Source organism: Copadichromis virginalis, linkage group LG9 (assembly GCF_057382275.1).
Source record: "Copadichromis virginalis isolate Kocher_CV1m ecotype Utaka linkage group LG9, C_Virginalis_male_GT1.1, whole genome shotgun sequence".
Lineage (NCBI taxonomy): Eukaryota > Metazoa > Chordata > Actinopteri > Cichliformes > Cichlidae > Copadichromis > Copadichromis virginalis.
The window spans coordinates 31,760,507-31,785,754 of record NC_140626.1 but is presented as its reverse complement, the minus strand read 5'-3'; the positions used below and the strand labels follow the sequence as shown (position 1 = coordinate 31,785,754).

At 43.4% G+C, this 25,248-nt stretch overlaps 2 protein-coding genes and 1 pseudogene across 5 annotated transcripts in view; 2 read left to right on the top strand and 1 right to left on the bottom strand.

Annotated features, from left to right (window-relative positions):
• LOC146702236 (uncharacterized) overlaps positions 1-2,335 on the top strand; it is a 28,035-nt gene extending 25,700 nt beyond the window's left edge. The window contains exons 8-9 of the mRNA XM_085468917.1: positions 196-1,546; positions 1,897-2,335. Of these exons, the coding sequence (XP_085325043.1) occupies positions 196-1,545 (1,350 nt within the window). The 3' untranslated portion in view covers position 1,546; positions 1,897-2,335. The remainder of the gene's footprint in view (positions 1-195; positions 1,547-1,896) is intronic.
• A 7,702-nt stretch (positions 2,336-10,037) lies between these two features.
• Positions 10,038-14,911, top strand: LOC146702235 (uncharacterized). 3 transcript variants are annotated; one of them, XM_085468931.1, is made up of 4 exons: positions 10,038-10,766; positions 11,688-11,793; positions 12,071-14,513; positions 14,867-14,911. In XM_085468931.1, exons 2-3 carry the CDS (start codon positions 11,776-11,778, stop codon positions 14,510-14,512), a joined length of 2,460 nt encoding a protein of 819 aa, XP_085325057.1. In that variant the 5' UTR covers positions 10,038-10,766; positions 11,688-11,775; the 3' UTR covers position 14,513; positions 14,867-14,911. The 3 variants fall into 3 exon arrangements, with proteins under 3 accessions (XP_085325057.1, XP_085325056.1, XP_085325058.1); XM_085468930.1 differs by having other exon boundaries at positions 10,039-10,766; positions 14,864-14,908; XM_085468932.1 differs by lacking the exon at positions 11,688-11,793 and having other exon boundaries at positions 10,695-10,766; positions 14,864-14,908.
• Positions 14,912-20,087: 5,176 nt separating this feature from the next.
• On the bottom strand, positions 20,088-21,987 carry LOC146702234 (uncharacterized; annotated as a pseudogene). The gene is made up of 2 exons (XR_014922317.1): positions 21,201-21,987; positions 20,088-20,845 (listed from the first exon to the last, which is right to left on the bottom strand). The product of XR_014922317.1 is annotated as an uncharacterized LOC146702234 (transcript).
• Positions 21,988-25,248: the final 3,261 nt, after the last annotated feature.

Below are 25,248 nucleotides of genomic sequence, written 5' to 3'. Positions count from 1 at the left end.
CAGGTGTGTGTGTGTGTGTGTCCGTGTGTGTGTGTGTGTGTGTGTGTGTGTGTGTGTGTGTGTGTCTCTCCAAATGTGCTATAGATAATCTCTATAGCACACTCGGACCACCCATAAAGGGTTAATGGAGGGAGTTCAGTTTGTTCCACGACTGCATTTCACTCACTGCCTCTGTTTGTATCTCTGTCACTGCAGGACCAACGTGGACCAAGAAGTCAGCGCTCTCAGGAGGCCGACAAACCTCACAGAAGAAAGGGAGAGAGAAAATACAGTTGTGACGAGTGTGGGAAGGATTTTACCGTTAAAGCTTCCCTAAAAATGCATCAGGTCATCCACACTGGAGAGAGACCGTTCAGCTGTGGAGACTGTGGAAAGTCGTTTACTGGGTCTCGAAGCTTAAAAAGACACCAACTCATCCACACTGGAGAGAGACCGTTCAGCTGTGATGAGTGCGGAAAGTCTTTTACCCAGTCTGGAAACTTAAAAAAACACCTACTCATCCACACTGGAGAGAGACAGTTCAGCTGTGGAGACTGTGGAAAGTCTTTTACCAAGTCTGGAACCTTAAAAAACCACCAACTCATCCACACTGGAGAGAGACCGTTCAGCTGTGGAGACTGTGGAAAGTCTTTTACCGAGTCTGGAACCTTTAAAAAACACCAACTCATCCACACTGGAGAGAGACCGTTCAGCTGTGATGAGTGCGGGAAGTCTTTTACCCAGTCCGGAAGCTTAAAAAACCACCAACTCATCCACACTGGAAAGAGACCGTTCAGCTGTGGAGACTGTGGAAAGTCTTTTACTGAGTCTGGAAACTTAAAAAAACACCTACTCATCCACACTGGAGAGAGACCGTTCAGCTGTGATGAGTGCGGAAAGTCTTTTACCCAGTCTGGAAGCTTAAAAAACCACCAACTCATCCACACTGGAGAGAGACCGTTCAGCTGTGGAGACTGTGGAAAGTCTTTTACCGAGTCTGGAAACTTTAAAAAACACCAACTCATCCACACTGGAGAGAGACCGTTCAGCTGTGGAGACTGTGGAAAGTCTTTTACCGAGTCTGGAAACTTAAAAAAACACCAACTCATCCACACTGGAGAGAGACCGTTCAGCTGTGGAGACTGTGGAAAGTCGTTTACTCAGCCTAGAAGCTTAAAATCACATCAACTCATCCACAGTGGAGTTAAAGCGTACAGCTGTGATCAGTGTGGCAGAGCTTTTACTCAGAGTAGCAGCTTACAGAGTCATCTAGTTACCCACTCTGGGATTAAAGCATACAGCTGTGACGTTTGTGGAAAAACCTTCAGCCTGAAACAGCACCGAAATACACACCTACGCATTCACACCAGACATGATGTGTACAGCTGTGATCAGTGTGGTAAACTATGTTTAACAGGCACACAGTTACAACGCCACATGTTTACCCACTCTGAGGAGAGACCTTATAAATGTGACTTGTGTGACAAGACTTTTAAATCTCCATATGACCTGAAAGCACACCAAAAGATCCACACAAGAAAGACTCTACAAGTGCAGTTACTGTGAGGTATGTATCTATATTTTTATCTTGTCAACCCAACTGTTTGAAACAACTTGTATTAGCATGTTAGCAATTTTACTGCATGGAAAAACACCTCTGAGTGATTATTCAGACTCTAATCACAGGTTTTTAGTGATAGTGTTTGAGAATTGTATTATTGTTATTGTAGCATTAAACTAGTATTAATTTAATGGTTTTACTCTTATCGTTTTTATAGCAATTTAAATTGAGCCGAGTGTGATAATGTAAACAGTAAAATGTAATTGGACTTTGGCAGAGATGCTCTTTATTTCAGGCAACGTTCAGGGTGAAAATGTTGAAGGACTGACTTACACTGTGTTTGTGTCTTTGTTTAGAAGCAGAGCGACACAGATGGATCCAGTTCTCAACCCTGTCATCGCTGTGGGAAAGACTTTTTTGCGACCTTTGCGGAAAAACTTTCAGTCATCAAAAGACCCTAAAAATACATCAACGTAGACACACTGGAGACAAACTGAACTACTGTAAAGAATGTGGGAGAGGCTTCACCACTTCAACGGACTTCAAACAATATGAATGAAAATGTGCCTCGTTACATTTTAAGCTTTCTAAACTGTTCTACTGTAGTGTTCATGTTGAGTGGTTAGCTTTGTTCCAGCAGTTGAATCAAAAATCTGTTTCCTGTTATGTTTTTAATGAATGCATCGATCCATGTTTTCTGCAGTTTTTTTTTTTTCAGCTTGTTTGTGATATTAGATCCTGCAACAGTTAAACCAAAATTTTACATGTTAAATAAAGAAATGGTTTACTGACAAAGAGTTTGAGCCGTGATGTCATTTCCTGTATATCAGAGCAACACCTGAAGTTACCAATGTTTAAAGTCATAGTCAAATTATGTGTCAGCATGACCTTGTGAAAACTGCTTGGCGCTGCTTCACTATGTTATCTGCTAACTGTTAGGGTGTAGAAGGACGAAACTCCCAGGATGACCAGTGCCAGGACCTTCCTGATGCAGAGAGTTGTGTGTGGGGGGGATAAAGGAGAAGCTGAGGCATCCCAAAGTTAAAGCTGGCATAACTGAACCTTAATGTTTGATGTGTGTTGTGGTTCTCTTGCGTGCAGTAATTAATAGCTTGAACACAGCAGAGCTTGATATAAAGACCTGGGTGACAACTAGCTTTCTGCCGCTGATTATACGTGGCCCTAAAATACCTAGAAATGTGGTATCTAACCAGATACTTGCTCTGGATTGCATTACCTTGGCCTCCAGTAACACCTTGGAGTAATATTTGACCAGGACATTAAAGAAATATTTAGGGCTGTGTGATCGGCAGAGTTGGAAAAAGCAGGAGTCACAAGAATTATTAGAAAAACAGGGTTTTCATTCATTTAACCCAAAAATTATATTTACAAAAGTAATTAATGTTGAGCTCATAAAAAAGGTCAAAGAAACAAAACTGAACTCAGGCAAAGAACTGCAAACTTAACAAACCAAATGACTGCACAAAGAAATATAACTGACCTAAACATGAACTGACACAGAAGGGTATATATAAAGTCTGATCAGACCACTATGACACACGAGGAGTAACTAAACAAAACACAATTGTAAACAACAAACATGGCAGTACAGTCTGGTTTGTCTTTATCCTGTTTTCCTTCTCTCACCCCAACCGGTCGCAGCAGATGGCCCCGCCCCTCCCTGAGCCTGGTTCTGCCGGAGGGTTCTTCCTGTTAAAAGGGAGTTTTTCCTTCCCACTGTCGCCAAAGTGCTTGCTCATAGGGGTTCATATGATTGTTGGGCTTTTCTCTGTATCTACTGTACAATATAAAGCGCCTTGAGGCAACTTTTGTTGTGATTTGGCGCTATATAGATAAAAATTGAATTGACTTGGTTCCTTAGTAGGTCTAGAGGGGTTAAACTGCGTCCTCACATCTGCTTCATGAATATGAAGGGCTGTAGTGGGAGAAGGTGGTTTGAAATCCTCATAGGTGTGAAGTGAGGAGGGGGCTCCTGTGGGTGAAGTCTTTGATAGCATCGATGGCTCTGTTGTGGGGGGAGCGGGGAAGGTGGGGGGATGAGTGACTAAAGTGTCTCTATTGTTGGGGAAGTCTCTATTGAGGTGTGAAAGCCGCTTGATGGATCATCAAACCGACAGTAAAAGTCGTTGTGGGTGTTGGCCAACAGCAAGTCGTCAGTGGGGTGGGGCTGTGTGCTTCCTGAAGTGAAAATCTGGCATTTAAACATAAATAGGAAAAACTCGCTCACAGCTGACTAATGAACATTTGCATGCATGCTTAAGAACTGCATTGACCCCATTTCACCCAAGGTTTAAAATTCTGCCTGCAAATGTCAGAGGTGTACTCGTCTGTGTCCATATTTTCTCCAGCATACGGGGGATTCCCATCATAATGAGTCTTTTGGTAAGAGGTGATAAAGAACCTAATCAAAATTTTCCATCCAAATTCCCTCCATCTTTGTGAGGTAGTGCATTTCCATTGTTGTTTCCATATTTGAGTCCATTTATCCTGTGTTATGCACACTAGTAGTAGTAGTAGTAATAGTAATCCAGTCTAGAAGTAATAAATTAATGAACAGCATCACTCTGAGACAGAATATTTTGAGATGTTTAGAGATATTGCGCATATGAAATAAAGCAGCTCTACATATTTGTATAATGTCCTGGTCAAATATTACTCCAAGATTCTGACAGTGCTACTGGAGGCCACGGTAATTCCATCCAGAGCAAGTATCTGGTTAGATATTATATTTCTAGGAATTCTAGGGCCACGTACAATCAGCAGCAGAAAGTTAGACATCACCCAGGTCTTTATATCTTTAAAACATTTCAGCAATTTAATTAATTGGTGTGTGTTACCTGGTTTTATGGATAGACAAAGCTCAGTGTCATCTGCATAGCATCTACTGCAGGGGTCCCCAGTCTTAGTCCAGTGTCCCTGCAGGTTTTAGATCGCACCCTGGGTCAACACACCTGTATCACATGATTAGCTCATTACCAGGCCTCTGGAAAACCTCGGCTGTGTCCCAATCAAGAGACCGCTCGCTTGAAGTACGCGCACTACGTGTACTACGTACGGTGCGTACTATAAGTACGAGAAGTGCGGAAGTGAGAGGCTTGTGAAATGGGACGTTCTAGCCTTCGTCGCGCTGTTCAGGTTGCCTAGCAACCATGATACTAACCACGAGAAACGTTACATACAGCTTTGTTTGACAGAAATGAAGGCGGAAAAAAAAGTGTTTTGTTGGTCATTCGTTTTTGTCATGACATCACTCTGATTAGTTGAGTATCTGAGGCTGAGACCACGGGACTGTAAAACATGACTGTTGGGCTTCATTTCTGTGCTGAACTGTCATTTTAAGATTAGTTAGTAAATAACAATTAGCTAATGTTGGAGGGAGGGAGGGAGGGAGGGAGAGATCAGAGCCTTAAACAGGCTGACTTCTGCTAAATGGGTCAAACTGGGCAGAAAGTCTACAAACACATAACATCCTTATAGAATATGATGTAACACTATAGATCAACTTACCTCAGAATATATAAAGCATACACAATTACAGCAATATGATGCAACAAACACAGCAGTGTTACTGATCCAAAATACTCAAAGCTTCATAGAACTGAAACAAACATTTGTTTTTAGCTCCATTCTGCTGCTGATACAGACTTTAGGTTTCTGAATATTACACTTGTTGCTGCCTTTCATAGTGTGTAACTTGAAGGCCCTGAGTACTTTCTCCCACACTGAAAACACTGGAATGATCACATTATTTGAACATTACCTAATTAGACTGATTCAGGACAGGACATGTTAAACTTTCCTAGCAGTCCTTCACAAACAGGGAACAGTCTGTCTATTCTCTCCATCTGTCAGCTGCTGCTGGCTCTTCCTCCTCCTCTTCCTCACACACTGCTGAGTTTGTCCTGGTGGATCATCAGGGGTGCAAAGCCTCACAGATGATGTGCAGCAGTGGGTCCCTCAGTCTGTCCTCACTCTGGACACTTGCAGTCGTCACACATGGAAATCAAATGTGTGATAAGCTGCAGGATTCAAACACAAGTGTAACTTATAAACACATGTTCATACTTTTATTCCACAATCAGAGAGAAAGAAACAGAGAGAGAGAGCAGGACAGACAGACAGGTGAGAGTCTCAGGTGTACACACTGCTACAAACAGGATTTAGTGTTTGTGTTATTACGAGTGCTAAACAAGAAGAGTTCCCAGATGGTACAGTGGACACATGTGTGACTGCTGTGATTAAAGCATCTTTTTTTCAGCTTAACGAGTGAACCGTCAGCTCGTTCAAACACACGTTAAAGTCTGTTTGGCTCGACACCACCGAACAGAGGCAGCAATATAACATAGCTAACATTAACAGTGCAGTGAATCCTGCTTGTGCCGTGATGTTCAGGACTGCAAACCGAGCAGCATCACTGACTTTCAGCCTGTTGTGTTTGTGGATATATGACTGACTTTAATTATCCACAAAATCATCACAATCTCTGTAAGATTAAGGTCCACTATTGAGCGGCGTATATTTTAAAGTAAAGGCTTTAAAACCAAGTAAATGCTGAAAGTACAAACATCGCTAATGACACATAACTTTGCCGACATGTGGCCAACAGTAATGTTTTAATGTTCTTCATTATTCAACATTTGCACATAAATAAGTGATATATTATTCAGTACTTACTTTTATCAGTTTACTCCTTGGCCACTCCGCTTCTGCCGTCTGCCGCAAAATTATCCACACCGACTGCCGTGCTATGAATTGTGGGATATATTGGGCCACAAAGTCTACACCGCCACAGCCTTAAATTTCAGGGAAGTGAAGGACGCATTTGAGGGCCGCATTTCAAGCAGCCTTTGAATTGGGACAGCCTTCACTGTGATGTAATCGGCCTTAAAATGCGGCCTTTAAGGCTGCAGACCCTGAATTGGGATACAACCTCAGTGAGAGAGAAAGGTGACTGAGGAAGAAATACTCAATGCATTCTCCTTGGGCTCTCGCACTCTGGGGCCTCTGGATGTCTGGGGCCTGGATCTCCTCCATGCCTGCTTCATGCCCTGGGGGACAGGGTTATGGCTCTCTACAGCCTCTTGCAGACCATTACATGGGGAAACCATTTGAATACAAGCGCGCTGATCCACACAGGTGTGCACATGGGTGTTCACAGTTCGTAGACTTAAATTACACCTTTCTTGGCTGCTACGTCAAAGCACATTGTGCGCTGTCTGTCCTGCGTGCTGCACAACAACATTCAATATTTAGTGTTTACTGCTGTTTACACTTAGCTAGATTAATGCGATGCTAGAATAATGTGTTGTGTTTAGTATGTTGCTTTGGCTTTTTATTGCTTGTTTTCTATTCTTTTTCTCTCAACAGGTGATCCAGGAGATTTTTTTTCCCTTTCTCACTGTCCCTTTCCCCTTCTGTTTTTCTTTGCCTTCCTCTTTCTTTCTCCCTTTCCTATCCCTCACTCATGTCTGTCCCGTGTGTAAAATAAAATAAAATAAATAATAAAAACAAAAGTCGATCAAATGGACCAATACGGCAATGCCATGATGACCCATTTGGCAAAGTAAATCCATTGGGTATCCTTGTTGGTCTTCAGACAACAATTCTGACGGCTAAAGAACCAAATGGGACAGGCAAAAAAAAAGAAGAAAGGAATTCCCTGACAGATAGCAATGCTCAAAAAGGCATATAGTTCAATTCAATTCAATTCAATTCAATTCAATTTTATTTATATAGCGCCAAATCACAACAAAAGTCGCCTCAAGGTGCTTCAACAATCATATGACCCCCTATGAGCAGCACTTTGGCAACAGTGGGAAGGAAAAACTCCCTTTTAACAGGAAGAAACCTCCGGCAGAACCAGGCTCAGGGAGGGGCGGGGCCATCAGCTGCGACCGGTTGGGGTGAGAGACGGAAAACAGGATGAAAGACATGCTGTGGAAGAGAGACAGAGGTTAATAACAGATATGATTCAATGCAGAGAGGTCTGTTAACACATAGTGAGTGAGAAAGGTGACTGGAAAGGAAAAACTCAATGCATCATGGGAATCCCCCGGCAGCCTACGTCTATTGCAGCACAACTAAGGGAGGATTCAGGGTCACCTGGTTCAGCCCTAACCATATGCTTTATCAAAAAGGAAAGTTTTAAGCCTAATCTTAAAAGTAGAGATAGTGTCTGTCCCCCGAATCCAAACTGGAAGCTGGTTCCATAGAAGAGGGGCCTGAAAACTGAAGGCTCTGCCTCCCATTCTACTTTTAAATACTCTAGGAACAACAAGTAGGCCTGCAGAGCGAGAGCGAAGTGCTCTAATAGGGTGATATGGTACTACAAGATCATTACTATATGATGGGGCCTGATTATTTAAGACCTTGTATGTGAGGAGCAGGATTTTGAATTCAATTCTGGATTTAACAGGAAGCCAATGAAGGGAAGCCAAAACAGGAGAAGTATGCTCTCTCTTTCTAGTCCCTGTCAGGACTCTTGCTGCAGCATTTTGGATTAGCTGAAGGCTTTTCAGTGAGTTTTTAGGACTTCCTGATAATAATGAATTACAGTCGTCCAGTCTGGAAGTAATAAATGCATGAACTAGTTTTTCAGCGTCACTCTGAGACAGGATATTTCTAATTTTAGAGATGTTGCGCAAATGGAAGAAAGCAGTCTTACATATTTGTTTAATATGTGCGTTGAAGGACATGTCCTGGTAAAAAACGACTCCAAGGTTCCTCACAGCGTTACTGGAGGCCAAGGTAATGCCATCCAGAGTAAGAATCTGGTTAGATACCATATTTCTAAGATTTTCAGGGCCGAGTACAATAACCTCAGTTTTATCTGAATTAAGAAGCAGAAAGTTAGCGGCCATCCAGGTCTTTATGTCTTTAAGACATTCCTGCAGTTTAACTAATTGGTGTGTGTTATCTGGCTTCATGGACAGATAGAGCTGGGTGTCATCAGCATAGCAGTGAAAATGTATGCTATGTCTTCTAATGATGCTGCCTAAGGGAAGCATGTATAATGTAAACAGAATTGGTCCTAGCACTGAACCCTGTGGAACTCCATAATTAACCTCAGTGTGTGAAGAGGACTCTCCATTTACATGTACGAATTGGAGTCTATTAGATAGATATGATACAAACCACTGCAGCACAGTACCTGTAATACCTACAGCATGTTCTAATCACTCTAATAGGATATTATGGTCGACAGTATCGAACGCTGCACTAAGGTCTAGCAGGACAAGCACAGAGATGAGTTCACTGTCAGAGGCCATAAGAAGATCATTTATAGCAGGGGTGCCCAATCCCGGTCCTCGAGAGCTACTATCCTGCAGCTTTTAGATGCATCCCTACTCCAACACAGCTGAATCAAATGGTTTGATCTCTTCAGCATGCCATCATGTTTGGCAAAGGCCTGATAACAAGCCATTCATTTGATTCAGGTGTGTGGGAACAAGGATGCATCTAAAAGCTGCAGGACGGTAGCTCTCGAGGACCGGGATTGGGCACGCCTGATTTATAGCCTTCACTAAAGCTGTTGAAACCTGACTGAAACTCTTCAAATAAGCCATTCTTCTGCAGATGATCTGTTAGCTGTTTGACAACTACTCTTTCAAGGATTTTTGATATGAAAGGAAGGTTGGAGATTGGCCTATAATTAGCTAAGACTGCTGGATCTACAGATGGCTTTTTGAGTAAAGATTTAACTACAGCCACCTTGAAGGCCTGTGGTACATAGCTGATTATTAGAGATAGTTTGATCATGTTGAGGCTGTCATTTTTAGCATCTACATCAGGGGTCAGCAACCCTAGGCACGCGTGCCACAGTTTGCACGTGAAGGGTTAAGTGTTGGCACAACCAATGCTGGAATGGCCATCGGGCATTTCCTCGGTGGCCCGGTAACTTTTTTCCCCCTCTGTACACAAATATTAAAATAAACAATAAAAACAATAGACATTATATACAATGTAAAAGATCAAATGTAAATAATGTAAAAAAAATTAAATAAAATATGTAGATCAACAAAAGGCTTGTTTGAACAGAAAAGATTTTAACTGTTTTTTAAAAGAATCCACAGAGTCAAGCAAACGTAATTGATGTGGTAAACTGTTCTACAGGCTTGGTGCAACTGACTGAAAGGCTGTCCCCTTTTGTCTTCAGTCGTGTACGGGGAACAACTAACAGACTCTGAGTCTGTGAGCGGAGATGACAAGCAGCAGTGTATTTTATAAGAAGCTTGGATAAATAATCTGGGGCCTGGCCATTTAGTGCTCTGTATGTTAAAACAAGAATTTTAAAGCAAATTCTAAACTGTATTGGGAGCCAATGTAAAGAATATAAGATGGGAGTGATGTGAACACGCTTGGTAGAGCGAGTTAGTTGTCTGGCTGCTTCGTTTTGTATTGCCTGGAGGCGACAGAGAGATGATTTATCCAAGCTAGTAAACAGGGAATTACAGTAATCTAAGTGTGATGACAAAAATGCATGAATGAGTTTTTCCAGTTCAGCTGAGGAAACCACATGTCGCAGTTTAGAGATGTTTCTTAAATGATAGAAACAGGAACGAGAAAAATATTTTACATGAGAGTCAAGGCCCAAAGAAGAGTCGAATATTACTCCAAGACTGTGAATATTTTACTTGACAGACTGTGCAGTGAGAATTCAGTCAAAGCATTTAACTGAGATGTGAAAAAACTAAGCTGAACTCTACATCTTGTTGTGGTCTCCTGTGGCTTTAGGTGCTGACATGCCTTCCATCTGTTCTCCTGCATTTTCATTTACAACCGTAAAATATCTCCACATGGTGCTCCTCTCTCTCTCTCTCTCTCTCTCTGCACCCCAAATGCGTCTTCCGAGCGCATCTGAGTCACGTGACTGCACAGTAACAAATCCCAGCAGGGCAAAAAGAAGGGGGCGGAGCAAAGTGAGTCTGCCGCATAAGAAGCGGTGTTTTCACAGACAGAGCTGCTTTTTCATCCAAAGGGAGTAAAGTTCTAAATTTAGAGGAGAGGGACGAACTAAAGCATCGATCATAAACCACTACCACCGTTTGGATCGATATCTGCATCGATCTGCCCACCCTTGTCTCCTGGATCGTAGCCGAGATCAGCGTGAACCACGTGGGTCTCTGCTCCCTGATCTGTTTCCTGTGTTTGGAAAGAGTTGCAGCTTCATCGCGGAGTTTCTCTCGGTTTGTGGGCTCATCTAAAGGTAAGCACCGAGCTAACTTTACTGTGAGTTCAGTTCATGTTGAGTTTAGCTCCTGAATGAGGTCTTCTGCTGCTCTCCTCGGTGTCTGTTCACAATTTATTGTGAACACGTTGAGAGAAGAGTGAGAGAGTGTTTGGAGAAAAACACCAACTAATCATTGGCTCAGCACGCTGGGAGAAGTTGAGCATTTGCTGGCAGAAAGTTGGAGTAGAAAAGTCTTTTCACTGATAGAAGCTCATTGATCAATGGTCATGAGTACCTTTCACGAAGAGTTTGGGGAATGGCTGCAATCACATGGTCATGAGAATTTGCATATTAATGGTCAAGGAACTGACCTCCCAGCCCATTGTTCCTTCAGTGGTGCTAGTTTCAGTCATTATGTAGGTGGAGCTGGGGGCCTGAAGGAGTTGAAAGTGTGGGGTGGGGGAGTAACAGGTCTGTCCCTGTTTGTGGAAACCACAGGAGGAGCTGTTCAGGCTGTTGCTGGGTGTGAATTGTTGATGGAGTCTTTAAACTTGTAGTTGCTGTTTTCCAGACTGAAGCAGAGTCGTTAGCTGAAAACTGGTTTTAGAGGTTCATTCAGGACACCTTCTCAGGCTCTTACAGCCTTACCTGTATCATAACAAAGTGTATAAACCCCAATCCACCTTTAACATGGTCCTTCTCCCAAACCTTCAAATAGGACTTTCTGGCCCTGTCATAGTAAAGGGCTGCTTAGAATATTAGAGCCAATGTCACAAAGTTCCTCCTGAAGTATAAGTGAGTGAGAGAGTTTCCTCACTTTGCAGCACAACACGTCTCACAAGATTTCTACAAGCAATCAGAGTGAAATTTGTACTTTGTGTTGTCAGATGAACATATGAGACACTTTGACTCTTCAGTGCAGTGTGGAGCCTAACAAAGATCTGTTTTGTGTCCCAGCTGATCAGCAGGAGGAGAAGAGTCTGACGGAGCAGCAGAGGAACATTTTCAGCCATCTGGACTCAGCTGAGTCACTACAGAGGAAACAATGAGCTCAACACAGGAGGTGAGGAAAATATCACAGTTTCACCAAATAATCAGTCACGTCAATTAATGTAGTTTAAAGCCATGTCAGAGGTGAAAGAGTGTGTGTGTGTGTGTGTGTGTGTGTGTGTGTGTGTGTGTGTGTGTGTGTGTGTGTGTGTGTGTGTGTGTGTCCAAATGTGCTATAGATAATCTCTATAGCACACTCGGACCACCCATAAAGGGTTAATGGAGGGAGTTCAGTTTGTTCCACGACTGCATTTCACTCACTGCCTCTGTTTGTTTCTCTGTCACTGCAGGACCAACGTGGACCAAGAAGTCAGCGCTCTCAGGAGGCCGACAAACCTCACAGAAGAAAGGGAGAGAGAAAATACAGTTGTGACGAGTGTGGGAAGGATTTTACCGTTAAAGCTTCCCTAAAAATGCATCAGGTCATCCACACTGGAGAGAGACCGTTCAGCTGTGGAGACTGTGGAAAGTCGTTTACTGGGTCTCGAAGCTTAAAAAGACACCAACTCATCCACACTGGAGAGAGACCGTTCAGCTGTGGAGACTGTGGAAAGTCTTTTACCGAGTCTGGAACCTTTAAAAAACACCAACTCATCCACACTGGAGAGAGACCGTTCAGCTGTGATGAGTGCGGAAAGTCTTTTACCCAGTCTGGAAGCTTAAAAAACCACCAACTCATCCACACTGGAGAGAGACCGTTCAGCTGTGGAGACTGTGGAAAGTCTTTTACCGAGTCTGGAACCTTTAAAAAACACCAACTCATCCACACTGGAGAGAGACCGTTCAGCTGTGATGAGTGCGGGAAGTCTTTTACCCAGTCTGGAAGCTTAAAAAACCACCAACTCATCCACACTGGAGAGAGACCGTTCAGCTGTGGAGACTGTGGAAAGTCTTTTACCCAGTCTGGAACCTTAAAAAGACACCAACTCATCCACACTGGAGAGAGACCGTTCAGCTGTGGAGACTGTGGAAAGTCTTTTACCGAGTCTGGAACCTTTAAAAACCACCAACTCATCCACACTGGAGAGAGACCGTTCAGCTGTGGAGACTGTGGAAAGTCGTTTACTCAGCCTAGAAGCTTAAAAAACCACAAACTCATCCACACTGGAGAGAGACCGTTCAGCTGTGGAGACTGTGGAAAGTCTTTTACAGAGTCTGGAACCTTTAAAAAACACCAACTCATCCACACTGGAGAGAGACCGTTCAGCTGTGGAGACTGTGGAAAGTCTTTTACCGAGTCTGGAACCTTTAAAAAACACCAACTCATCCACACTGGAGAGAGACCGTTCAGCTGTGGAGACTGTGGAAAGTCTTTTACCCAGTCTGGAACCTTAAAAAACCACCAACTCATCCACACTGGAGAGAGACCATTCAGCTGTGGAGACTGTGGAAAGTCTTTTACCGAGTCTGGAACCTTTAAAAAACACCAACTCATCCACACTGGAGAGAGACCGTTCAGCTGTGATGAGTGCGGGAAGTCTTTTACCCAGTCTGGAAGCTTAAAAAACCACCAACTCATCCACACTGGAGAGAGACCGTTCAGCTGTGGAGACTGTGGAAAGTCTTTTACTGAGTCTGGAAACTTAAAAAGACACCAACTCATCCACACTGGAGAGAGACCGTTCAGCTGTGATGAGTGTGGAAAGTCTTTTACCCAGTCTGGAAGCTTAAAAAACCACCAACTCATCCACACTGGAGAGAGACCGTTCAGCTGTGGAGACTGTGGAAAGTCGTTTACTCAGCCTAGAAGCTTAAAAAACCACAAACTCATCCACACTGGAGAGAGACCGTTCAGCTGTGGAGACTGTGGAAAGTCTTTTACAGAGTCTGGAACCTTTAAAAAACACCAACTCATCCACACTGGAGAGAGACCGTTCAGCTGTGATGAGTGTGGAAAGTCTTTTACCCAGTCTGGAAGCTTAAAAAACCACCAACTCATCCACACTGGAGAGAGACCGTTCAGCTGTGGAGACTGTGGAAAGTCGTTTACTCAGCCTAGAAGCTTAAAAAACCACAAACTCATCCACACTGGAGAGAGACCGTTCAGCTGTGGAGACTGTGGAAAGTCTTTTACAGAGTCTGGAACCTTTAAAAAACACCAACTCATCCACACTGGAGAGAGACCGTTCAGCTGTGGAGACTGTGGAAAGTCTTTTACCGAGTCTGGAACCTTTAAAAAACACCAACTCATCCACACTGGAGAGAGACCGTTCAGCTGTGATGACTGTGGAAAGTCGTTTACTCAGTCTGGACACTTAAAAACACACAAACTCATCCACACTGGAGAGAGACCGTTCAGCTGTGGCGACTGTGGAAAGTCTTTTACTCAGTCTGGAAGCTTAAAATCACATCAACTCATCCACAGTGGAGTTAAAGCGTACAGCTGTGATCAGTGTGGCAGAGCTTTTACTCAGAGTAGCAGCTTACAGAGTCATCTAGTTACCCACTCTGGGATTAAAGCATACAGCTGTGACGTTTGTGGAAAAACCTTCAGCCTGAAACAGCACCGAAATACACACCTACGCATTCACACCAGACATGATGTGTACAGCTGTGATCAGTGTGGTAAACTATGTTTAACAGGCACACAGTTACAACGCCACATGTTTACCCACTCTGAGGAGAGACCTTATAAATGTGACTTGTGTGACAAGACTTTTAAATCTCCATATGACCTGAAAGCACACCAAAAGATCCACACAAGAAAGACTCTACAAGTGCAGTTACTGTGAGGTATGTATCTATATTTTTATCTTGTCAACCCAACTGTTTGAAACAACTTGTATTAGCATGTTAGCAATTTTACTGCATGGAAAAACACCTCTGAGTGATTATTCAGACTCTAATCACAGGTTTTTAGTGATAGTGTTTGAGAATTGTATTATTGTTATTGTAGCATTAAACTAGTATTAATTTAATGGTTTTACTCTTATCGTTTTTATAGCAATTTAAATTGAGCCGAGTGTGATAATGTAAACAGTAAAATGTAATTGGACTTTGGCAGAGATGCTCTTTATTTCAGGCAACGTTCAGGGTGAAAATGTTGAAGGACTGACTTACACTGTGTTTGTGTCTTTGTTTAGAAGCAGAGCGACACAGATGGATCCAGTTCTCAACCCTATCATCGCTGTGGGAAAGACTTTTTTGCGACCTTTGCGGAAAAACTTTCAGTCATCAAAAGACCCTAAAAATACATCAACGTAGACACACTGGAGACAAACTGAACTACTGTAAAGAATGTGGGAGAGGCTTCACCACTTCAACGGACTTCAAACAATATGAATGAAAATGTGCCTCGTTACATTTTAAGCTTTCTAAACTGTTCTACTGTAGTGTTCATGTTGAGTGGTTAGCTTTGTTCCAGCAGTTGAATCAAAAATCTGTTTCCTGTTATCATGTTTTTAATGAATGCATCGATCCATGTTTTCTGCAGTTTTTTTTTTCAGCTTGTTTGTGATATGAGATCCTGCAACAGTTAAACCAAAATTTTACATGTTAAATAAAGAAATGGTTTACTGACAAAGAGTTTGAGCCGTGATGTCATTTCCTGTATATCAGAGCAACACCTGAAGTTACCAATGTTTAAAGTCATAGTCAAATTATGTGTCAGCATGACCTTGTGAAAACTGCTTGGCGCTGCTTCACTATGTTATCTGCTAACTGTTAGGGCGTAGAAGGATGAAAATCCCAGGATGACCAGTGCCAGGACCTTCCTGATGCAGAGAGTTGTGTGTGGGGGGGATAAAGGAGAAGCTGAGGCATCCCAAAGTTAAAGCTGGCATAACTGAACCTTAATGTTTGATGTGTGTTGTGGTTCTCCTGCGCGCAGTAATTAATAGCTTGAACACAGCAGAGCTTGATATAAAGACCTGGGTGACAACTAGCTTTCTGCCGCTGATTATACGTGGCCCTAAAATACCTAGAAATGTGGTATCTAACCAGATACTTGCTCTGGATTGCATTACCTTGGCCTCCAGTAACACCTTGGAGTAATATTTGACCAGGACATTAAAGAAATATTTAGGGCTGTGTGATCGGCCGAGTTGGAAAAAGCAGGAGTCACAGGAATTATTAGAAAAACAGGGTTTTTATTCATTTAACCCAAAAATTATATTTACCAAAGTAATTAATGTTGAGCTCATAAAAAAGGTCAAAGAAACAAAACTGAACTCGGGCAAAGAACTGCAAACTTAACAAACCAAATGACTGCACAAAGAAATATAACTGACCTAAACATGAACTGACACAGAAGGGTATATATAAAGTCTGATCAGACCACTATGACACACGAGGAGTAACTAAACAAAACACAATTGTAAACAACAAACATGGCAGTACAGTCTGGTTTGTCTTTATCCTGTTTTCCTTCTCTCACCCCAACCGGTCGCAGCAGATGGCCCCGCCCCTCCCTGAGCCTGGTTCTGCCGGAGGGTTCTTTCTGTTAAAAGGGAGTTTTTCCTTCCCACTGTCGCCAAAGTGCTTGCTCATGGGGGGTCATATGATTGTTGGGCTTTTCTCTGTATCTACTGTACAATATTAAGTGCCTTGAGGCAACTTTTGTTGTGATTTGGCGCTATATAGATAAAAATTGAATTGAATTGGTTCTTTAGTAGGTCTAGAGGGGTTAAACTGTGTCCTCACATCTGCTTCATGAATATGAAGGGCTGTAGTGGGAGAAGGTGGTTTGAAATCCTCATAGGTGTGAAGTGAGGAGGGGGCTCCTGTGGGTGAAGTCTTTGATAGTGTAGATGGCTCTTTTGTGGGGGGAGCGGGGAAGGTGGGGGGATGATGGACCAAAGTGTCTCTATTGAGGTGTGAAAGCTGCTTGATGGATCATCAAACCGACAGTAAAAGTTGTTGAGGGTGTTGGCCAACAGCAAGTCGTCAGTGGGGTGGGGCTGTGTGCTTCCTGAAGTGAAAATCTGGCATTTAAAGATGAATGGGGAAAACTCGCTCACAGCTGACTAATGAACCTTTGCATGCATGCTTAAGAACTGCATTGACCCCATTTCACACAAGGTTTAAAATTCTGCCTGCAAATGTCAGAGGTGTACTCGTCTGTGTCCATATTTTCTCCAGCATACGGGGGATTCCCATCATAATGAGTCTTTTGGTAAGAGGTGATAAAGAACCTAATCAAAAAATTTTATCCAAATTCCCTCCATCTTTGTGAGGTAGTGCATTTCCATTGTTGTTTCCATATTTGAGTCCATTCATCCTGTGTTATGCACACTCCTCCCTCCTTCTCCCATAATATCTTATTTGTAAAAATGTATACAAAGAGGAAATGTGTTTTTTGTTGACTTCGCCACTATATGCCTTTTTGAGCGTTGCTATCAAATCTACATTAGTGTCGCCACTCTAATTGTCGTCTTTATATAGTGCCTTATTTGCAAGTATCGGCATGAATCCTGTCTTTCCAGATTGTATTTTTGTTTCAATGTATCAACACTAATTAAATTCCCAACTTTAATCAGACTATCAAATGTAGGTAATCCTTTAGCAGACCAACTTTCAAGACGTGAGTCCAATTTATTTGGGGTAACGTCACAGACATAAGCATATCCTTTAAATAATGCCAAGTCTTGTTCTAGCTTAAATTCAAAAATATATATTGTTAATTAAATGTTAAAAACTAGAAAAGGTTGCATTTCCTGCGAAAATGCAGTGTAGTGGAATCTGATGAAAACGGCAGGAAAATCTCCCTTTTAACAGGAAAGCAGAGCTCTCAAAGAACCAGGCTCAGGGAGGGGCGACCATCTGCCACAACCGGGCAGGGGTGAGAGAAGGAAGACAAGACAACAGACATGCTGTGGAAGGGAACCAGAGATTAATAACAAGTATGATTCAATGCAGAGAGGTCTATTAACACATAGTGAGTGAGAAAGGTGACTGAGGAAGAAATACTCAACACATCATGGGAAATTCCCCTGCTGCCTACACCTAATGCAGCATAAATAAGGAAGAATTCGGAGCCACCTGATCCAGCCCTAACTGTATGTTTTATCAAAAGGGAATGTTTCAAGCCTAATCTTAAAATTAGAGATAGTGTCTTCCTCACCAATCCCAACTAATAAGCTGGTTCCGTGGTAGAGGGCCCTGAAAACTCAAGGCTCTTCCTCCCATTCTACTTTTAAATACTCAAGGAACAAGAAGTAAGCCCTGTCAGTACTCTTGCTGCAGCATTTTGGATTAACTGAAGGCGTCTAAGCAAGTTTTTAGGACATCTTGATAATAGCAAATTACAGTAGTCCAGTCTAGAAGTAATAAATTAATGAACAGCATCACTCTGAGACGGGATATTTTGAGATGTTTAGAGATATTGCACATATGAAATAAAGCAGCTCTACATATTTGTATAATGTCCTGGTCAAATATTACTCCAAGATTCTGACAGTGATACTGGAGGCCACGGTAATTCCATCCAGAGCAAGTATCTGGTTAGATATTATATTTCTAGGAATTCCAGGGCCACGTACAATCAGCAGCAGAAAGTTAGACATCACCCAGGTCTTTATATCTTTAAAACATTTCAGCAATTTAATTAATTGGTGTGTGTTACCTGGTTTTATGGATAGACAAAGCTCACTGTCATCTGCATAGCATCTACTGCAGGGGTCCCCAATCTCAGTCCAGTGTCCCTGCAGGTTTTAGATCGCACCCTGGGTCAACACACCTGTATCACATGATTAGCTCATTACCAGGCCTCTGGAAAACTACGGCTGTGTCCCAATCAAGAGACCGCTCGCTTGAAGTACGCGCACTACGTGTACTACATATGGTGCGTACTATAAGAACGAGAAGTGCGGAAGTGAGAGGCTTGTGAAATGGGACGGTCTAGCCTTCGTCGCGCTGTTCAGGTTGCCTAGCAACCATGATACTCACTACGAGAAACGTTACATACAGCTTTGTTTGACAGAAATGAAGGAGAAAAATGTTTTGTTAGTCATTCGTTTTAGTCATGACATCACTCTGATTAGTTGAGTATCTGAGGCTGAGACCACGGGACTGTAAAACATGATTGTTGGGCTTCATTTCTGTGCTAACAATTAGTTAATGTTGTTGAGACTAAAAGCATCTCACTGTGGTAATGTAAATATAATATAGTCAATATTATATGTGTTGTCAGATCATTATGAGATAGATAGATAGATAGATAGATAGATAGATAGATAGATAGATAGATTGATTTTGAGGGCTGCATTTCGAGCAGCCTTTAAATTGGGACAGCCTTCATCGCGTCGCTGTGAAGAAGTCTAGTCTAGAAATAATAAATGCATGAAGTAGATTTTCAGCGTCAGGATATTTTGCGATGTTTGGGCCAAGGTAGCCACCCAGAGCTGGTTAGATAACATATTTCTAGAATTTTAAGGGCAAACTACAATCAGCAGCAGAAAGTTAGACATCACCCAGGTCTTTATATCTTTAAGACATTTCAGCAATTTAATTAATTGGTGTGTGTTCCCTGGCTTCTTTCCATTCTAGAGTGTGATTAACGTGATGGGTGGGCTCTTTTACATTCGAGATCAACAAAAGTGGACAAGAAAAGATTGAGACCCATCAGTCCAGGCAACTTTTTTCAATCTCTGCAACTTTCAGATTTTAGGGGCAGAATTTGTCTTAAACAACATAAAGCATGGATCCATCCTGCTGCTGGTGTAATAGCGTGGAGATGTTTGGTTGGCACAATTTGGGTCCCTTAGTACCAACTGACATCATTTACAGACCACAGCCTACCTGAGACTCAGTCCAATAGAGCACCTTTGGGATGTGGTGAAATAAGATTCACATCATGGACGTCCAGCTGAAAAATCAGCTGTCATATCAATATAGACCAACAACTTCTGAGAGGCAGTGCCAACAAAGGAAACTCTGATAAGCTGTGCAAATCAAACCACAACTTTAAAAGATCATTTTCCAAAATTAATCTTTTTATTTCTCAAACACAAATCAGAATTTTTGATACCTACAGCAACTTTGTTAAAATACAAAAGATTTTAAAGATCTTATTTTTTCATAAATTTCAGGTCAGAATTTTCAGTAAGCTGCAGGAACCCTGTTCAGTGTCAGAACAGCCAAGTCTCCTCTGATAAACCTCCATCTGTGTCACTGAGAACATTTGTCACATCAGCTTTTGGTTTGATATACAGGAAATGACATCATGGATCAAACTCTTTGTCATTAAACTATTTCTTTATTTAACATTTCAAATTTTGGTTTAACTGTTGAAGGATTTCATAACACAAACAGCCTGAACAAACAAAAAAAAAACCCAACAAAACAGATTTTTCTTTTATTCAACTGCTGGAACAAAGCTAACCACTCAACACCAACACTACAGTAGAACAGTTTAGAAAGCTTAAAATGTAACGAGAGGCACATTTTCATTCATAGCTGCCTCATCAGATCTTTACAGGAGATTCCATCTGAACTCTGTGGAGCCTGATCTCAAGGGCTTTGAGTCTGACCCTGAAACCAGAAGAGGATCTTTCTGTCTCTGCAGATTCACAGAGATGGGAGTGATCACGCTGATGTTTGCATAGAGAAGACAATGTGGTGAATATTTTGGCACATTGGTAACAGTGAAACAGTTTATTAGTAACGTGGGATCGTTTGTGTTTGGAGTATGAACTGAGAATCCTGAAGCTCTTGTCACACTGGTCACAGCTGTAGTTTCCTTCCATGTGTGTACGTTCATGACAGTTATGACTATCTGTATGTGAGAAGCTTTTGTCACAGTGTCTGCACTTGTATGGTTTCTCTCCTGTGTGGACTCGTCTATGCACTTTGAGCTCAAATGCAGATATGTAGGATGACCCACACTGATCACAGAGATGTGTTTTAACGCCACTGTGAATACGTTCATGTTTTTTTAAGATACTTGGTTTGGGGAAGCCTCTCCCACATTCTTTGCAGTAGTTCATTTTGTCTCCAGTGTGTCTACGTTGATGTAGTTTTAGGGTGTTTGGATGACTGAAAGTTTTTCCACAAAGGTCACAAAAAACTTTCCCACCACCACAGTGATGACAGGGTTGAGAACTGGATCCATCTGTGTCGCTCTGCTTCTGAACAAAGACACAAACACAGTGTAAGTCAGTCCTTCAACATTTTCATCCTGAACGTCGCTTGAAATAAAGAGCATCTCTGCAGACGTCCAATTACATTTTACTGTTTACATTATAACACTCAGGTCAGTTTAATATGCTACAAAAATGATAAGAGTAAAAACCTTAAATTAATACTAATTTAATACTACAATAACAGCAATATAATTCTCACTATCACTAAAAACTGTGATTAGAGTCTGAATAATCACTCAGAGGTGCTTTTCAATGCAATAGAATTGCTAGCACAACTTGATGAGCAGAGTTGTTTCAAACAGTCAGGCTACAATCACAAGATAAAAATATAAATACATACCTCACAGTAACTGCACTTGGAGAGTCTCTTTCTGGTGTGGATCTTTTGGTGTCGTCTCAGGTAACGTGGAGATCTGAAAGTCTTCGCACACAGGTCACATTTATAAGGTGTCTCCTCAGAGTGGGTAAACGTGTTGTTGTAAGTGTGCGCCTGTTAAACATAGTTTACCACACTGACTACAGCTGTACACATCATGTCTGGTGTGAATGCGTAGGTGTGTATTTCGGCTCCGTTTCAGGCTGAAGGTTTTTCCACAAATGTCACAGCTGTATGCTTTAATTCCAGAGTGGGTAACTAGATGACTCTGTAAGCTCTTACGCTGAGTAAAAGCTCTGCCACACTGATCACAGCTGTACGCTTTAACTCCACTGTGGATGACCTGGTGTTTTTTTAAGTATGAAGCTGAGGAGAAAGACCTTCCACAAATATCACACTTGAACGGTCTCTCTCCAGTGTGGATGAGTTGGTGTGTTTTTAAGCTTCCAGACTGAGTAAAAGACTTTCCACAGTCGCCACAGCTGAATGGTCTCTCTCCAGTGTGGATGAGTTGGTGTCTTTTTAAGCTTCCAGACTGAGTAAAAGACTTTCCACAGTCGCCACAGCTGAATGGTCTCTCTCCAGTGTGGATGAGTTGGTGTCTTTTTAACTTTGACATCTGCGTATAAGACTTTCCACAGTCATCACAGCTGAATGGTCTCTCTCGAGTGTGGATGACCTGACGCATTTTTAGTAAAGCTTTCACAGTAAAATCTTTCCCACACTCGTCACAGCTATATTTTTTCCTCTCTTTCAATCTTCAACAAATTTGTCGGCCTCCTGAGAGCGCTGACTTCTCGCTCCACGCTGGTCCTGCAGTATCAAAGATACAGAGGCAGTGAGTGAAATGCAGTCGTGGAACAAACTCAACCTTAAACTCGATTCTTTGTAGCGAATGAGACAACCTGGCTTCTGTCACAAGGAGATAAATAATCTCCCCCCCGACCCCACCCGCTTCAACATCTTCAGCCCCCTAAGACCCACCACCTCCACCATTCAAAATAGCCTGGACCTGATCACCACTTCATTAGTGTCTCCACGACCCATTATGCCTCCCTCCATACTGGAGAGTAGAGATCAGAATCAGAATCAGAATCAGAATGGGTTTATTGCCAGATGTTGAGGTTTACAACATTAGGAAATTGCTGCGGTGCTTCAGTGCAGACAATAAGAATTAAAGTGCTATGTAGAAAGAAAGATATGTGCATGAGATATACATGAGATATATACATGAGAATAAGAATTATGAGTGCTACGTAGAAAGATATATACATGAGTGCAGGTGGTGATCAGTGCCAGACATGAAATGATGCAGTGACACAGCGTAGGGTCATGTGTTAGTGGCGGGGACAGTCATGTGGTTATTGTTCATGTGTCCAACAGCAGAGGGGAAGAAACTGTTCTTGTGGCGAGAGGTTCTGGTGCGAATGGACCGGAGCCTCCTGCCTGAGGGGAGCAGGTCAAACAGACTGTGTCCAGGGTGAGAAGGGTCAGCTGAGATCCGGGCTGCACGCCGCAGAGTCCTGGAGGTGTACAGGTCCTGCAGAGATGGGAGTCTGCAGCCAATCACCTTCTCAGCAGAGCGCACAACACGCTGCAGTCTCTGTTTGTCCCTGATAGTGGCTCCAGCGTACCACACGGTGATGGAGGAGGTGAGGATGGACTCGATGATTGCAGTGTAGAATTGCATCATCGTCCGTGTTGGCAGGTTGAATTTCTTCAGCTGCCTCAGGAAGTACATCCTCTGCTGGGCTTTCTTGATGACGGAGGTGATGGTGGGCTCCCACTTCAGGTCCTGGGTGATGGTGGTACCCAGGAAGCGGAATGAGTCCACAGAGGTGATGGGGGTGTCAGTCAGGATGATGGGGGGGAGTGGGGCTGTGTGCTTCCTGAAGTCCACAATAATCTCCACTGTCTTCTGGGCATTCAGCACCAGGTTGTTGTGGCTGCACCAAGACACCAGACGTTCAACCTCCCTCCTGTAGGCAGACTCATCCCCGTCAGAGATGAGCCCAATGACGGTGGTGTCATCTGCAAACTTGATTAGCTTGACAGACTGGTGGGTGGAGGTGCAGCAGTTGGTGTACAGGGAGAAGAGCAGAGGAGAAAGAACACAGCCCTGAGGGGAGCCGGTGCTGATGGTCCGGGAGTCCGAGACATTCTTTCCCAGCCTCACGTGCTGCTTCCTGTCCGTCAGGAAGTCAGTGATCCACCGGCAGATGGGATCAGGCACATTCATCTGGGAAAGCTTGCCTCGGAGATGGTCTGGAAGGATGGTGTTGAAGGCAGAGCTGAAGTCCACAAACAGGATCCTGGCGTAGGTTCCTGGGGAGTCCAGATGCTGCAGGATGAAGTGTAGGGCCATGTTGATGGCGTCGTCTACAGACCTGTTGGCTCTATATGCAAACTGCAGGGGGTCCAGGAGGGGGGCCGTGAGGGTCTTGAGATGGGAGAGAACTAGGCGCTCAAATGACTTCATGACCACAGATGTCAGAGCCACGGGTCTGTAGTCATTTAGTCCAGTGATCCTAGGTTTCTTGGGGACAGGGATTATGGTAGAGGACTTGAAGCAGGCAGGCACATGACATGCCTGCAGTGAGGAGTTGAAGATGCCAGAAAACACTGGGGCCAGCTCGTTTGCACAGTGTCTGAGGGTGGCAGGAGACACACCGTCTGGGCCGGGAGCTTTCCGAGCATTCAGACTCCTAAACTGCTTCCTCACATCTGCTTCATGAATATGAAGAGTTGTGGTCGGAGGAGGTGGTGTGAAATCCTCTTTTGTGTGGGGTGAGGGGGCGGGTGTTGCAGGTAAACAGTTTGAAGGTGGTGATGGCTCTATGGAGGGGGGAGAGGTGGGGGAATGAGTGTCCAAAGTGCCTCTATTGTTGGGGTCGTTGGAGGTGTGAAGGCTGCCTGATGGCTCGTCAAAACGACAGTAGAAGTCGTTCAGGGTGTTGGCTAAGAGCAAGTCATCAGTGGAGTGGGGGGTTTTAGGCTTGTAGTTTGTAATATTCCTAAAACCTTTCCACACAGAGGCCGAGTCATTCTCTGAGATCTGCTGCTGCATCTTCTCAGAGTGCTGATGTTTGGCAATGTCCACTTCCTTAGTGAACCTGTACTTGGCCTCTCTGTAGCAGTCCCTGTCTCCGCTTCTGAACGCCTTACTCTTTTCCAGCCACAGCTTTTTGAGTTTAGGAGTAAACCAGGGTTTGTCGTTGTTATAACTCACCCTGGTGCGTGATGGCACAATGCTGTCCTCACAGAAGTGGATATAGGAGGTGACAGTGTCCGTAAACTCGTCCAAGCTGTTAGAAGCAGCCTTCATTGTGTCCCAGTCTGTGGTCTCCAAACACGTGCGAAGCTCCTCCACAGCCTCGTTGCTCCACAGTTTTTTGGTCCTCACGACAGGTTTGGAGAGCTTCAGCCTCTGTCTGTACGCGGGGATTAGGTGGATCATGACGTGGTCAGAAAGTCCGAGTGAAGCGCGCGGCACCGCGCGATAGGCCCCGCTGATCGTGCTGTAGCAGTGATCCAATGTCCTCTCCTCTCTGGTCGGGCATTTAATATACTGTTTGTATTTCGGAAGCTCATGGCTCAGATTGGCTTTGTTAAAGTCCCCAAGAGCAATGATGAGAGAGTCCGGGTATGTCCGCTCCGTGTGGAGAATCTGCTCTGCGAGTGCGCACTGAGCTGCTTGCGCATCCGCGTCTGGCGGGATGTAAACAGCGGCCAGGATGAATGAAGCAAACTCCCGCGGAGAATAAAACGGTTTGCAGTGAATAAAAATATATTCCAGAGAGGGAGAGCAGTGCTGGGCAATCACTGTTACATCTGTGCACCAGCCACTATTGATGTAGAAGCAGACACCTCCACCTTTGGTTTTACCGGAGAGAGCGGCCTGCCGGTCCGCGCGCAGCAGATGAAAGCCCTCCAGCTTGAGCGCGCAGTCCGGGATGTCCTCACTGAGCCACGACTCCGTAAAACATAAGACACAGGAGGAGGCAAAGTCTCT